Source organism: Dryas octopetala, chromosome 3 (genome assembly GCF_963921425.1).
Source record: "Dryas octopetala chromosome 3, drDryOcto1.1, whole genome shotgun sequence".
NCBI lineage: Eukaryota > Viridiplantae > Streptophyta > Magnoliopsida > Rosales > Rosaceae > Dryas > Dryas octopetala.
This window is the reverse complement of record NC_141368.1, coordinates 13,315,298-13,332,043: the sequence shown is the minus strand read 5'-3', so window position 1 is coordinate 13,332,043 and position 16,746 is coordinate 13,315,298. Positions and strand designations below refer to the sequence as shown.

The 16,746-nt window shown below is 39.2% G+C and overlaps 2 protein-coding genes across 2 annotated transcripts; both read right to left on the bottom strand.

Annotated features, from left to right (window-relative positions):
- Positions 1-7,985: 7,985 nt before the first annotated feature.
- On the bottom strand, positions 7,986-8,604 carry LOC147291088 (putative germin-like protein 9-2). The gene is given in 2 exon segments (XM_086235871.1): positions 7,986-8,540; positions 8,542-8,604. Coding segments are annotated over 2 exon segments (618 nt in total).
- A 3,965-nt stretch (positions 8,605-12,569) lies between these two features.
- Positions 12,570-16,431, bottom strand: MSI1 (Transducin/WD40 repeat-like superfamily protein). The gene is made up of 6 exons (XM_086235092.1): positions 15,926-16,431; positions 15,086-15,412; positions 14,656-14,808; positions 14,046-14,170; positions 13,844-13,939; positions 12,570-13,029 (listed from the first exon to the last, which is right to left on the bottom strand). The coding sequence occupies exons 1-6, from the start codon at positions 16,268-16,270 to the stop codon at positions 12,804-12,806; spliced, it is 1,272 nt and encodes a 423-aa protein (XP_086091218.1). The 5' UTR covers positions 16,271-16,431; the 3' UTR covers positions 12,570-12,803.
- Positions 16,432-16,746: the final 315 nt, after the last annotated feature.

Sequence of the window (16,746 nt, the reverse complement as noted above, 5' to 3'; positions counted from 1 at the left end):
GATGCTTGGAAACTTATTTGAGGTGTTTTGCTGGTATGCAACCCAAGAAATGGGTGCAATGGCTTGCTTGGGCTGAGTGGAGCTATAACACTGCCTATCATACTTCTGCTAGGGCGACACCATTTGAATTGGTTTATGGCTACCCCCCACCTCATATCATCACTTATGAATTAGGAACTGCCAAATTGGATGTGGTGGAGCGCAGTCTACTCGAGAGGGATAAGCTTCTGTCTATGTTAAAGCATAACTTGGAAGTGGCTCAGAATAGGATGCAAACTTAAGCTAACAAGCACAGATCAGAGAGGGAATTTGCGGTTGGTGACTATGTTTATCTCAAGCTAATTCCATATCAGTTGCAAGCATTGGCTTCACATTCATTTACTAAACTACATCCTCGATTTTATGGACCCTATGAAGTGCTGGAAAGGATAGGGAAGGTGGCCTACAGATTGAAGCTACCAGCAGGAACCAAAATACACCCAGTTTTTCATGTCAGCTGTTTAAAGAAACACTTGGGCTCTACTGTTGTTCCATCTACAATTTTACCACTGGTCACGGATGATGGGTTAATCCAAGAAGCTCCTCTGGCTGTGTTGCAAAGAAGAATTTATAAGAAAGGGAATGTAGCAGGAACACAACTTCTGGTTCAGTGGATTGGTCATAAGGCTGAAGAGGCTACATGGGAGGATTATGATGAGTTCGTCACCAAATTTCCAGATTTTCAATTTTAAAACCTTGAGGACAAGGTTTGTCTGCAAGGGAGGAGTAGTTGTTAAGATCTGTAATTAGCCAAGTCTTTAATAAATAGTTGGTTAGTCTTTAATTAGTAGTTTTGTTAGTAAAATGACAGCTGGCAGTCCATTGCTGTGAGTCTTGACCGGATCAAGTTGTTATGTCCGGTTCAATTGCTGATATAAGAGCAGTAGCTCTCATTTTGTAAGGGGTGATTTTGATGATTGGTTTATATTGAATATACACAGAAAAATTGGGGCTCTGCTCCTTCCAAATCTCTTTTGTATCATGTTAAGGTAGAAAGGGTTGTATCAAAAGGCCTTGTGCGAAGTTTTAACAATGGGCCCCCTTTAACTGTCTCACATAAAAAATAACAAAAAAAACCATAATTGCACAACACCCAAAAGCCCTAATTAAAAAAAAAAAATCCCTAAATAGTAAATGGGGAAATAATAAATATACATACCTCAATCTTGGTTAGCCTCCCCATCCAACTATTTGAGATTACTTCTAAATTATTGATGAAGATTGAGAGGCTGAATCCGCTGAACAAGAAGAGTTGGAGAGAGAGAGAGAGAGAGTATGAGACATGGGTTTTAGTTTTTTCCTTTTGATTAAGCGACAACCAACAAGGGTTTAGACTTTCAGCAATTTTGTTTTTGGTTTTTTGCTTTGTTTAATAAGCTTATATTTTATTTTAGGGTGCTTTAATTAAAAATCCAAAATGGGAAAGAAATTTAACGTACTCAAACTTCAGTCGACCCAAAAATTAAGTTGCAGCAAAAATTATCCACCGAGCGCTCGGTGGCCATTGTCGAGCACTTGGCGACTTGCAAATGCGGGTGCATCTGCAATCAAACCTCTGTATCTGCAAGCAAAACTTTGCATCTGCAAGCAAAAAAAGATGCATCTATAGGCCAAAAGATGCAACTGCAAGCAACTGGATCTACATGCACCGAGCACTCGGTAGGTTACTTTTTCTACTCCGTGTTTGCATACACAAACATATTGGGCTGAAACTTAATTTTTTATTTGGATGAGTTTTTAGTAAAAAATTTTTTAAAAACTACATTTATGAGTAATTTATTATTTATTTTTCTAATTTGTTATTCAAAATTATATATACATATATATATATATATATACACAGTTGGGTTACTAGGTCTTTATAAGGCTAATATATTTATTGTCTATGAGTGGACTTGATGTAATTTTGGGACAAATTTATCTCCATATATCTTTGCAGACTTGATGTGCTAAGTGTTAATAGGTGTGATGCTTATATATATACAGTTTTGGGCTTGAAATTTGGGACCCTTAAGAGCGGGGGCCTGTGCGGTCACACCACTTGCACCGCATCAGGTCCTACCCCTGTGTGAAGGGTGTCCAAATACATATAAGTTATGACTTATAACTAGCCAAAGTACATTTTTTGTCTATGTACTTTAACAAAGTTTCTACTTTGGTTTTCGTTCTTTCAATTTTGACAATTTTAATCCCATATTTTTATTATATTTACAATTAAGTTCATACTATTAACTCAATTTATTTTTTAAACGGAAATATAACATGACAATAAATATAAATGAATATTTTAGACATTTTATAATTAATACGGTCTAAATAAACAATTTAAAAGGTTAAATAAAATATAATTAAGAAAAAAAAAAAAAGACATGTGTTCAAATGTAATTGCCTAATTGAGCAACGTCACTCAGTTAAATGAGTTTCACTTATAGGTTATTTAAAATGTCCAAAATATTCCTGCTACATCATATTTTTACCAACAATTAATTAATGATTTGATCTAATTGCAAACGTAATGAAAGTATGAGACTTAAATTTCCAAAGTAGAAACTTCGTTAAAGTACATATACCAAAAATACACCTAAAGAGTTGTGCTGTTTTGTCATGTTACACGTTACAAAAAGTGTGAGATTGTTTGAAAACCCCTTTTAGTTTTGTGAGTAGATTTACTCATCGTGAGAAAGTTAAATCCTATTCCAAGGATTGTGTTTAGAATACCTAACTAAAAGTGAGCCTAGCTAGAGGTTCAATTATTGTACAATTCAGGTTTTTGTACAATTATTGTACTAACAGTTATTATGCTAGTTTTCTAATGATACTTGGAATTTTTTAATTGAATAAATGAATGATGAAGTTCGAGTGCAAAGTTGCACAAATCAACAAACAAAAGAAGTAAACAACAAAATACCCAAAAAAAAACAAAAGAAAAAGTAATCAAATCAAATTTAGCAAAACAAGGAAACTATTGAAGCCTCTCATTTAATTATGAGCCAGTGGTGAAGCCATCCTCAACATCTGTTGGAATAATAACTCATATTAATATGAGAGGCTGTTCCTATTCTTTCCTCGAGTAGCCAGAAAGGCCTGTTTACTGTTATTAGGCTCTTGTAGCCCTTTGAGGCATTTAATATTGGTTCGTTGGGTGCTGTTCCTAGCCCCTTATTTGTACCAAGATAGCAGGTTGCTTAATGAGATTAAGTGTCTCTATGTGGATGTAGGCTTGGGTTTCTTCCAGCTGAACCACCAAATCCTTTTGTCTTCCTGTTAAGCTTAACAGCTTAATCTTTTCTATATGGTATCAGAGCACTAAGCTCCTTAACCGTTCCGCATTTTTTCTTACTCTCCTTACATGGGGGAAGAACAAAAGAAACACGTACTCCCCCTTGGGTTTAAACGTATATGTACCCTCTCCTTCATCACCATTTACTTTGGGTTTGTCTGAACCAGAGTCCAACCCAAGTCTCAGACTTTGCTCTGTTTTACTGAATGGGCTGAACTACATTCCTTGGTCTAGAGCTATTACTTTGGCTTTAGGAGGAAGATCAAAACTTGGCTATATCAATGGAAAAATCACTGCTCCAGAAGCTGAAGATCCAAGATTTGAAGAGTGGCTTTGTAAAGACCAACTGGTCATGTCATGGTTGCTTAATTCCATGGAATCACAGATTGCCGAAATATTCAGCTACTCTGAATCTGCTCAACTTCTCTGGGAATCTGTCAAAGAAATGTATGGCCATCAAAACAACGCAACTCGCATCTCCCAACTTCAGAAAGAAATTGCAAGCCTTACTCAAGATGGGAAAACCTTCGTTGAACATCTGGGAAAGCTAAAAGGCATGTGGAACGAGCTAGCACTATACCGACCTCACACCACAGATAACACAACCCTTCTAAAACGTGCAGAAGAAGATAAGATCTTTCAAGTTTTGGCCAGCCTGGATTCCGAGTATGAAGATCTACGTAAGCATATTCTCATGAGTATTGAACTTCCCACTTTCTCCAATATTTGTACTACTATTCAACGAGAAGAAGTGAGGAAAAAGACCATGAATCCCCTAGTAAAAACTATGTCTGAGTTATCAGAATCAAAAGCCTTCGTGACTGAGAAGCAACGATCAAAAAATAAGAATTTCAAGGACTTCAAGGGAAAACGAAGTCCTGTCTCGTGTGAACATTGTGGACAAGCACGACACACTAAGGACAGATGCTGGATTCTTTATCCACACTTGAAACGCCAATTCAACAAGGACAATAGAAATTTTTTAAAGTCTACTACAGATAGCAAAGGTCCACCAAAGTTTACAGCTAATCTTGCTTCAGATGAGACTACCACCCGAAATTCCTCATCTTCTGCTTTAATCAATCAACTCACTCAACTGCTCCAACAGATGGGTAGAAATGAGAAATCCAACTCTGATTGTCCCTCGACTTCTCTTGCTCCAGGTACTTTTCATGCTTTTTCGTCTTTGTCCCATAATGTTCTTTCTGATATCTGGATTGTAGACTCGGGAGCAACAGACCACATGACTAACAACAAGCAGGGTCTCCAAAATCTTCAAAATGCTGATAAGAATCAGTCTGTATCTGTTGCCAATGGTTGTTCTGTACCTGTTCTTGGCTATGGAAAATTTAATCCACTTGGTTTAAACGTTTTATCTGATGCACTCTACGTACCTTCATTCCCTTTTCAGTTGTTATCAGTGGGCAAACTAACCAATGCTTTAAACTGTGATGCTATCTTTTCTTCACATTCTGTGGTTTTTCAGGATCGAATGACCAAGAAGAAGATTGGTGAGGGCGTTTATTCCAATGGGCTGTACTTGGTAAGACAACCAATCAATCAGTCCAGGGTACTTCAAGCTTCTGCCTCATCAACTGATAACTTGTGGCATCAACGTTTGGGCCATCCATCTACCCGTGTGCTCAAATCTTTGTTTCCTTCTTTTAATTCTAGCTTTTTTAAGTGTGACATTTGTCATTATTCTAAACAAACTAGATTACCGTTTGTGTCATCTGTTTCTAGAGCTAAGAAACCATTTGATTTAATACATTCTGATTTATGGGGACCAGCCCCTATTGATTCTCATGATGGTTTCAAATATTTTGTTATATTTGTGGATGATTTTTCTCGTACTACCTGGCTTTACCTCTTAAAATCAAAAAATGAAACTTTGTCTTGTTTCAAAGATTTTTGTAGCATGGTTGTCACCCAATTCAATTCCCATGTCAAAGTTCTAAGGTCAGATAATGGCACCGAATTTTTGTCCAACAATTTCATTGAGTATTTATCTGAACATGGCATTTTACATGAAACAAGTTGTGTAGGCACCCCTCAGCAGAATGGAGTGGCAAAGAGAAAAAACCGTGATCTACTTGAAAAAACAAGGTCTCTCTTGTTCCAAATGCACGTTCCCAAGAAGTTTTGGTCACAAGGTGTCCTTGCTGCCACCTACTTAATCAACAGATTACCTAGTCGTGTCCTCAACTTCAGATCTCCACTTGAAGTTATTAAAAGCAGACGATTGAACTTGTCTCATTTACGAGTGTTTGGCTGCCAATGCTTTGTGCATATTCAAGCTGTTCACAGAGACAAGTTGGAACCTCGAGCTACCTCATGTGCGTTCCTTGGGTACTCTTCCACAAAAAATGGGTATAAGTGCTATGATCCCTTAACTCAGAAGATCCTTATCTCTCGGGATGTCTCTTTCGACGAAACCAAACCTTTCTTTGGAACTCAACAAGAGACACATCTTCAGGGGGAGAATTTATTCTTTGATCAAATTCCACTACCCATTGTGGATGAATGCTCTCTGCCTACACAACCCGCTACTAGTGAATTGGAAGCCATAGACAACAATTCAATTGCTTCCCATCATCAACCTGTACCTACACCTCCCTCTGCAGCTCCTAGAAGGTCCAATAGAACTCGTCAAGAGTCAACAAGGCTCAAAGACTTTGTCACCTATCAAGTCTCCAGGTATCCTATTGACAATTATCTCTCTTATAATAATTTCTCACCCTCACATGTCGCATTTGTTAGTTGTATCTCAAAGATCACAGAGCCAACCAGTTTCCATGAAGCTAATAAATAACCCATTTGGCGTAAAGCAATGCAAGAAGAGCTCCAAGCACTTGATGACAATAAAACTTGGACCATTGTCCCACTTCCAAAGGATAAGAGACCAGTTGGATGTCGTTGGGTCTACAAAACAAAGTTCAATTGTGATGGAACCATAGAGCGACATAAGGCACAGCTGGTAGCTAAAGGTTTTACCCAAACCTATGGGGTGGATTATAAGGAAACCTTCGCCCCTGTTGCCAAAATGAACTCTGTTCGTGTGCTCTTATTTGTGGCTGTCAATCACAATTGGCCTCTACATCAAATGGACGTAAAAAACGCGTTCTTACATGGTGAACTAGAGGAAGAAGTTTTTATGACCATTCCCCCTGGGTACATCCACACAGCTCCGACTGGTATGGTGTGCAAGCTCCACAAAGCTCTATATGGTCTGAAGCAGTCCCCCCGCGCTTGGTATGCTAAGCTAAGTTCTGTTCTCGAAGGCACAGGATTCAAACGCAGTTGTGCTGATTCGTCCCTGTTCATTAAGCAAAGCTCTTCAGGAATTGTTGTTATTCTCATTTATGTTGACGATCTCATCATCACTGGAAGCAGTGGAACTGCTATTGCCCAAATAAAGTCATCTCTCTCTCAACAATTTTCCATCAAAGACTTGGGTACTCTCAAGTACTTTCTCGGCATTGAAGTTGTTTCCTCCAACAAAGGCTTGTTTTTAAACCAAAGAAAATATGTCTTGGATCTTCTCAAAGAAATTGAAATGCTTGATGTCAAACCCATGCCAAATCCTGTTACAAGTAAAGGTAAACTCGACTTGGATGGAGAACCTCTAACCGATATCAGCAAATATCAAAGAATAGTGGGTAGGTTGATTTATCTCACTATCACTCGTCCTGACATCACGTTTGCTGTGAGTCAGGTCAGTCAATTCATGCACTCACCCAAGTCACACCACTGGACAGCAGTTAAAAGGATCCTTCGCTATTTGAAAGGTTCTCCTGGTCAAGGCATTGTAATGGCACCTCATGGACATTCTCAGATCATGGGATACTGTGATGCAGATTGGGCAGGGGATCCCATTGATCGAAAGTCCACCTCTGGGTTCTGTACTTTTGTTGGAGGAAATCTCGTTACTTGGAAAAGCAAAAAACAAACTGTGGTTGCTCGCTCCAGCGCTGAAGCCGAATATAGAGCCATGGCATCTGTTACAAGTGAGTTAGTCTGGCTTCAGTATCTCCTCAAAGATTTGGGAGTCAGTTTCTCTCTTCCTATGAAACTTCTGTGTGATAATCAAGCCGCCATTCACATCGCATCCAATCCTGTTTTTCACGAACGGACTAAGCATATTGAGGTTGATTGCCATTTTATCCGAGAAAAAGTTCAAGCAAACATTATCAAGCCTCTGTTTGTGAAAAGTGGCGACCAACTTGCTGATATCCTCACCAAAGGCGTTCCAACCAATCAGTTCCATCATATCTTGTCCAAGCTTGGATCTGCAAATGTTCTCGCCCAAGCTTGAGGGGGAGTGTTGGAATAATAACTCATATTAATATGAGAGGCTGTTCCTATTCTTTCCTCGAGTAGCCAGAAAGGCCTGTTTACTGTTATTAGGCTCTTGTAGCCCTTTGAGGCATTTAATATTGGTTCGTTGGGTGCTGTTCCTAGCCCCTTATTTGTACCAAGATAGCAGGTTGCTTTCTTTATTATGTTAATGAGATTAAGTGTCTCTATGTGGATGTAGGCTTGGGTTTCTTCCAGCGGAACCACCAAATCCTTTTGTCTTCCTGTTAAGCTTAACAGCTTAATCTTTTCTATTACATCTGTCTGGAAAGCGTTGGCAAGGATGGCAAGGATTGCATCCTTGATACCATTAAGGAAAGCCATCCTTAATGGTATCAACATCTGTCTGGAAAGCGTTGGCAAGGATGGCACCATCAATTCCAGTGGAAAAGATGAAGGGCAGCACAGCAACTGCTCTGGCACTTGCACTTCCAAATGCTGCAATGGCAGTGGCTGGCAACTCAGGATGTGAGTTATACTGATAATGCACCAACCCTTTTGGAAACACAAACATATCTCCAGCTTGAAGCTTTTGGGTATACAAAACGTTTTTGGTGTCTATTAACCCAACTTCCAAGAACCCATCAACAACAAACATGAGTCCAGTTGAATCAGGGCGAGTGTGAGGTGGGAACAGTGAGTTTGGAGGAATTTGAAGCACTGCATATGACACACTCTGGCCATTCAGAGCAGGGAACTCACCCACACTTGCTTTTGTTGCCTTGAAGGTTTCGGGAACTTGGTCGAATATGCCACGCAATCCAGTGTACGTGAAAAAGTTTGCATCAATATTTGTTGTGGTGTTGTAATTTTGTGGGACTATAAAGTCAGAAATGATATCAGGGTCACTTGCTAGGGCCTAGGGCCAACTTGGAGGTGGCCAGGACAAGTACTGATGTCATCAACACCAGCAATTCAACCAATCTCATTGCTATTGTAGCTAGATAAATAGTAGTTGCTACTCTGCTGCTGTTTTCTATATGGTTTTGTACTTTTGTTTGTGGTTAATGATGACTAAGTCGCTAGGTAGCATTGCTATTTATAGGGGTGGGTTCGGTACGGTTACCGAACCGAGAACCCCAAACCGTGTACCGACCGGACCCCCATCGGTTGGCCACTTTGGTTACCGAGACCGGTACCGAAATGCCGGTAAACCGGCACTCGGTTGGACCGGCATTCTCGGTCGGCTCGGCTCGGTATGGGTCTTAACCGGCATGGTGCGGCGAGTGGGTGGCGAGAAGGCAGCGAGATAGAGGGTTTCAGTTTTAAGCAACAATAACCCAATCCATTTATATAATCAGATAGAGAATGAAGAGAGGATAAACTTTGATACTTGGGTCGACGGAAAATACTGCCGGAATTTGAAGAAATCCGGCGAGGAAGGCGCGGCTTGGAGCTGTCATTCCGTCGCGTGGGGAGGCCGGCCGAGCTGGGTGGCGGTTGGGTTGTGTTCGCGCCGGCTTGGGGAGTCGACCAGTAGCCTTGGATTGCTGGGAGGTGGCCGGCGACAGTGAATCCTGGCCGGGCAGGTCGCACGCAGAGAGAGAGAGTGAGAGGAAAGTTGTTTCAGAGAATGAAAAAGATGAAGAAAAGAAAAGGGAGGCACTGGGCACTAGGCAGTACGCACGCGCAGAGAAAAGGTGGGGGGGGTGGAGGACAAACCTTTTTGGTTTTAGTCTTTTAGACAAGAATAAAAAATAATGGGGGGGAACAAAGCTTTTTGTTTCAGCTCTATGCTTAGAGCTGATCAGGCTGGTTGGCTAGGCCTATATTAGTGATTGCTTAGGTAGCTTTTCTTTTTTTTGGGCTTTGCCCCCATTGTACCGAAAAAAATAATAATAATAAGGGAAGAAAGACAAAAGAAAAAAATTAGTATTTTAGTAATTTAGACATTAGGGTATTTTGGGATTTGAACTTTTTATTTTTTATTATATATGTTTTATAATTTATATACAACATATTTTATATAATATATTTCTATACTTTAAAATATATTTTTATACATTTTTATACCTAAAATACCCTAAATTCATTAAAAATTTAGACATTAGGGTATTTTGAGGTTTGGTTTGAGGTTTGGACTTTGGGGTTTAGGGTTTGGATGTTGGGGTTTGGAGTTTTTACTTTGTATTACATATGTTTTATAATTTATATAAAACATATTTCATATAATACATTTCTATACCCTAAACATTTATATAGACGTACTATAGTTATTAGTTATAGCCTATTATCATATTATACTATACTAAACATTTATATAGACTATAGTCTATAGTTATTAGTTATATACCAACTATAAATTATTAAATTATTATCAATTATAGTACTATAGGGTATATGGTATATTGGTATAGGATATAATAAGCTTATAAGGTATAAGATTTAAAATTTTTAAAATACACAATAGAGTTTAGGGTATGAGATATAGGAATAGAAAATATAGGATATAGGGTTTAGTATTTAGTTTATAGTTATATGGGATAAATTGTTTAGAATATGGTATAATATTAGTTTAGGGTATTTTTAATTAGTTTTTATATAGAAATATATTATAAAAATTAAAAAACATATAAATTATTAATTATAGGGTTTAGGATATATAAAGGGTTTAGGGTTTAGGGTTTATAAATTTATATATTTTTTATATAAATTATAGAAATGTATATAAATGTATTATAGAAATGTATTTTAGGGTATAGAAATGTATAAAAATGTCATATTGAAATTAAATATTATATATACTCGGTCGGTTCGGTAAACCGACGGTTCTAGGATTTGAGAACCGGAACCGGAACCGAACATACCGGTTCGGTTGGCAAACCGATATCTCGGTACGGTTCCTCTTCGGTACGGTTATTCTCGGTATCGGTTGGACCGGTTTCGGGTACGGTCTCGGTTTTTCGGTCAAACCTACCCAGCCCTAGCTATTTATATGGTTTTGAAGGAGTTGATCAGTTTGGTGGTGGTGTTTGGTGTTGAAATTTGCTATGTTATTTTTATGTTTTCTTCTTCTTTGGCTACATTGAAATGGTACATGCTGCAGTCTCTGACATGTCTTAAGTTTTTGGACGTATGAAAATGAGATGAGTTCTTGTAAATCTCCTCTCTCTCTCTCTCTCTTGCACACAAAGATTTTATGTGTATATAATATAGAGAGAGAGAGAGAGAGAGATTTGATGTGTATATAATATGTATATATACGGGGAGAGAGAGAGAGAGAGAGAGAGAGAGAGAGAACCGGCATGCTCGCTCGAATTAAGATCATTGCAGGCTTAGTGTCACGGTCCGCACTTAGAGTTGTGCTTCCGTGACATTAATATAAAGTATGGAGGGTCAAATGGCAAGAGAATGGCATTCGTTTGGCGAAGAGTGGCCGGGTTGCGCGTGTAGAAGGGTAATTTGGTAATTTGGCTGTTTTACGGTCTTCTAGTTGGAATTTGGGAAATCTAAAAATACCGGTAAATTCAGGAGGTCGAAACGAGTCCAACGCAACTGACGGTTCGTCATTCGGAGTTCGGATGAATTAATTATGGCCAATTATGACTTCTCGCGCAAGTTGATGTTTCCTTCTGCTTTGTGAAGAAAGTCATAAAATGCTTTTTAGGGGGAGACATGGTGTCAAGCTCTCCACCACCCCCGACGCCCACACCAAAGAGCGTTAAGTGAGCTACTCTAGGAACCTTTGGGGACCTAGAGGGCGGGCACATGACTTCCAGAGGGCGGTCATGTGTCTCCGTGGGACAGGAGGTCCCACGGACAGTACAAGCGAGCGGGAGTGCTTGTATTGCGCTGGGCGCGCGCACACGAGGCTACAAGGAGAATTCCTTTATGCCGCGCCATATATACATTACACCAACTACATGTGAACTCCCGGAGACTTCATGGTGCACATTGGCCATGTAGTACTCTACGAGGGCATCGGCTTGGGTTCGACCATGCACAAAACATGATGCTAGCAGGCACGGGAGGGGTGACCCCGTGCCAACGAGAGAAAGCTAACGTGGGGCATCGGAGAAGAGTTGCTCACTCGGGTGGCATGCATGCAAGTTGGCTTGCATGGTCAACTCGAGAAAAGGACTATGGGCGCGAGCTAGCCCTTAGTGCCATGACGGTTGAGATGTGGAAACAAAGTAAGACCCGACAGGTGAGAATGGAATGCCGGCGTCATAAGAACCTATCAATCGGGCGAGTATCCTGGCTGAGAACCTTGGCACAAGGAAGCAATCGTATAGTCGCTACGAGCGAGACTCGAGATGAGTAGTTCTTGTTGGCAAAGCTCAAGAAGGTAACGAGTGGGTCTAAATCTATAAAAGAGCAAAGAGAAAGGATGGCTGGCCTTGATTCAGAGGAATCTTGGCGCCGCACGGGCAAATTCCGTTGCAAAAAAAGTGAGCCCGTGACACTTAGGATGGATAGTTACTTACAATGATAAGTATTATTTTCACTTGATTTAACAGCAACAATATTAGGGTATATGTTCGAGTATATGTGGCCTTTCATTCATGAATTCATAATAAATCCCATAATGATCAGAGATGAATTAAGGTAGAATACAGTAATTCATATCAATTTTGTGAAAAGAGCAATTTAATGTGAGCAAATCTGAAAGCACAAAAATTAATAACGGATGTTTAAGGAGAGATGGAGCAGAGTATGCATGAAGGTTCTACTTCATGTGCTGATAATAACATGGAATCAATAAATTAATGATGGTAGAAATTAAATGCATTGTGAGGGTAGCAAATACAGACAGTTTTGTAAATCATGATTGAAGTAAACAAAAGGGCTTTTTCTTACCCCAAAAAGAAAAAACAAGAATGCTATTGGGAAATAAAGCACGTCTAGTGCTTACTGGAAATACACCTATCAATATGCACACTTTGGGTTTGAGTTATTTATGAGCTTTAAACTTCTGATAAAATAATATAATTACGAAGCATGGGTCAATACATCACTGATCTAACTCATTAAAATAAAACACAAATTCTCACATGCAATTGTGAAGGGGGGGGAAGAACAGAAGAAAATAAAAGAAAAACATAAACAAACAAAGCGCTACATGCCCCCTTCTCCAATTAGCTGTTTCTGACTACATTTGGCTATCTTAAGTATTGAGAAAATTACACTAAGGCTTTGTTGTAGGTTCTTCAGGTAAATCATCTTCATCATGGTAAATGTTCTCTGCCATCTGCCAGATTTGAAGTATATTATCTTCAGCAACACTAGCAATAACCCAATCTTCACATGGGTTCCAAGAAAAATCAGATATTTTACTGGTGTGACCACCATGAATAAAAAGCAACTCCGGTGGGCCATCTTCAGCATCCTCTGGTGTCTGTTCTTCATCGATTCTATATACGAACAAAAGTTACAACATTTAGGTTAATATTTGTCCCCATGCAAGTATAATACATAGAACTGAAGGATGAAAATGAAATTGAAGTACACATAAATGATACAACCCATGTTTGCATGCACAAGTCAAAAAATTAGTAGAGATGCATAGCAAAGACACGAGTAAGCTAGTATTGCAACTAAAGTTTTGTAGCATGGTGAAACAGGCAGGACAGATGAGAGAGAAGTTCATTACTGTGTGGCCAAGGATATGTCAGTCTTCTAATGTGAGGCTTGGTAGCTTGTTAGCTTTAGGCATTTGTTTTGTGGGCATTAATACTTTCGTTTGACTACTTTCTTCTGTTCATTCTTAGGCCCAAGACTAACCAACGAACTTGGACATGTGCGCCTGCTCAACAAGAACATGAAGGCTTGCACTTCACATGTTAAGAGGATGATGCCTAAGTCCCCTAGTTTCCCCTTTTTCTTTTTATCGCTATTTTTCCTTTTATCTTTTTGCCATCCATTTCCTGTGCCTTGCTGTTTTACTAGCCCAGCATTCTCACCCCCAAAAGGAACCAAAAGCATAGCTTCTTCTCTACATATCAATGACTCAAACCCTGTTCCATAATCAACCCCAATGATTCTTATTTTCCTTATAGTTCTTACTGACTGGCCCTCCCAACTAAACCACTAAATGATAGACCCATAACCTAAATGCTTGCATTAAAACAGGCACATGGTTTCTGTTAGAATAGCACAAGTTAGAGTGAAGATTGCTCCTCCCCATTAAATAAAATAAAGGGTGAAAATCGGTTGTTTAGAGAATACCTGCTAAGATCCCACACCATGAGTCTCCTACCAAGACAACAAGAAGCTAAGATAGTCTCATTTTTCGGATTCCAACCGACTTGGAAAACCTCCTCCCTGATATACACCACCAAAAAAAATTTGAGATCAAGATGTATAAATGCATTATATCAAAGATAATTTTAGACATTCAAATTTATAAGGTCCAAGGGAAGATTCTTACTTATGGCAATCAAAGGTATGGAGTGCAGTATTGATTTTGCGTAGATCAAACAGCTTCACGGTTTTGTCAGTGGATCCAGTTGCAACAACCCATTCATTAAAGGGATTGAAAGCCAAACAGTTAACCTAACATAATATCACATAAAGATACTACTTCATCAGCTGATAAAGAAAACCACAAACCTTGTAAATCCACAACAATTGAGAAGGATATATTATTTTACACATACTTTGTCAGCTCTAGACACAACAAAACCAAAAGAAGCATTTTCCCACAAAAAAAAAAAAAAAAAATCACATTTAGTACAGCATAAAAGAACCATCCATTGCATGCTCTTATTTCTATTATGTATCCACAATCATGCAACAAAGTAATAAACTCATTGCAACAAATTGACCAAGCCATCTAGTGGTACAAAATGCCACTAATACTTACATTTTCCTTTCAGTTTCTCAATTAAAAGATATAAGCTCACATTATATCCTAGCTCATGAATAAATATTCATCAACAGACCTGAATGTACCAAGACATTTAAAACTCAATATAGCAATGTTGCCGTATGTGCATACACCCACCCGGGGGGGGGGGGGGTTGTGTTTAATTACTCACCTCACTTTGATGAGCAATTACAGACTGGACAGGCTTGGTAACTGATGGAGTCCGGAGATCCCATATAAGAAGGTATTGATCATCACCAACAGAACCAAATAAGTATTCATGCCTCAGATGCCATGCCACATCTTCTACTACACCTTCATGAACCTAATTCAGAAACCATTTCAAACAACAGTAAACACCTACATGTAAGATCCATAAAGGCTGAAATTGTAAATAATTATTTTTCTACAAAGAGCCATCTTATTGCATCCAAAATCAGAACATTGCAAGCATCCATGTTTAATGATAGCCTTGCTCTGGTTCATGTGAAATATTAGCCTTTTCTTTATCTAAAACTGATAGCAAAAGTCATTCATATTAAACTACAGACTTTGTCAACACGATTCAGAGCAATACGTCCAACATAGACATAAAGGCATACCTTAAATATCTGCATAGCCTCGAGTGTTTTATTCTTAGGAGTTGCATTAATATCCCAAAGACATATTTGAGCATCATCAGAACCACTGAGCAAATGACCCTGCTTGAACTTGCTCCATGATAAACCATACCCTTCAGTGCTGTGACCCCTCAGCCTCAAATCGGGACTGCACGCACCATCTAAAGGAGGCTTAGATGGGTGTTTGCTATAATCAAACACAAAAACTTCAGCATTAACGGTCTTTGTGGCAATAATAAATGGATTCTGAGGCATATAACGAGCCCGATTAACCTCTCCATCATGATTTATTTGCTGGATTATTTGCACCTGCAATAAATTCAAAAAACAAAAATAAGACTTTAACACAAAAGTCCAAGAACTCAAAAGATAAATTCAATATCATATATGCTTGAGTCTGTTTGGATGGAGAATGACAGAAACAACTGCCAATCATAGTGTTTCACTTCAGTTGTTAGAGTGACAGGCAGCTCATGCTAGCTGTTAGTATTTTTCTACCTTAAACCCTAGAATACAATTTTAAAAAAATCGGGTGTTTTCCCCATATCAGAGACACTCAATTTCCTTTATGTTTCATTGTTTAAGCAGTTGTCAGTAAAAATCAAATCTTTACATTGAACAAAAACAAATTAAATTTTCTATTTTCTTCCCAATTTTACAATTTGATTGACATGCCAGTGCTCCCTTCTTATTTCCCACAAACTGTTAAAAATGTCAAAATTCAAACTTTATTTCCATTTCCAGCACTTCCTTAAATACCCAAATTCGAAATCTTCAGCATAAAAAAATAAAAATCCAGAGCGCGCAAAAAGAAAAAGGTACCTTGCCATTAGCGCAGCCGAAACCGCCAACATCGGCCCGGTCATCGTCGTAATGGCGAGCGTCGTTCTCGGCGTCCTCGAGGGGCAGCTGGACCTGAGCGAGCATGAGGTAATTGGGCTCATTCTCGGAGGTGTGGGTCCCCAAAATCATCTTCTGAACCGAGTAGTCCTTCCCGGGCGGCTCTTCGCGGTCTGGGAGCCACTCGACGGTGAGCGAGGGCCACTCGAGGGCGTGCGTAATTACCAGATCGTAGAGGAAAGGCGTGTTCTTCTTCCATATCTTGTACTCTTCGTTTATCAGCCTCTCCTCTATCTCTCCCCTCATCTCCTCCTCGTCTTTTCCCATGCTGCTGCTCTCAGTTCCACCACTTTCTCGGAAACTCTCGGATTTTCTCGAGAAAATCTGAGACTCTGAGGTTTGGGGGGAGTTCTTGGCGGGAATTTGGGTGTGACAAACCCTAAGGCCCGAATTGGAGTGTCTGAGGAGTGACTGAAAGAGTGTGTATGTGTGTGTGTGAATTGCTGGCGGTAATTCGGTGTGGGAAGGACTAGAATAAAATGACGACCCGTGATCTGAATTGGACCCGTGACCCGGACCCATGGTCCATTGGGCTTAAATCGACCCGCCTTCTTATTATTAAGATTAATTAATAGAAATTTTTTTTACATTTTACTCCCTTAAACTTTAACATATTTTTCATTTCATCACCTAAAAAAAAAATTGAGTCAATATAGTACCTTAATGTAAAAAATTTTACCATATCAAACCTCAATTACATTCCATCAATATTTCAATCTAGTATATTTTGGTTTTTTCATTTT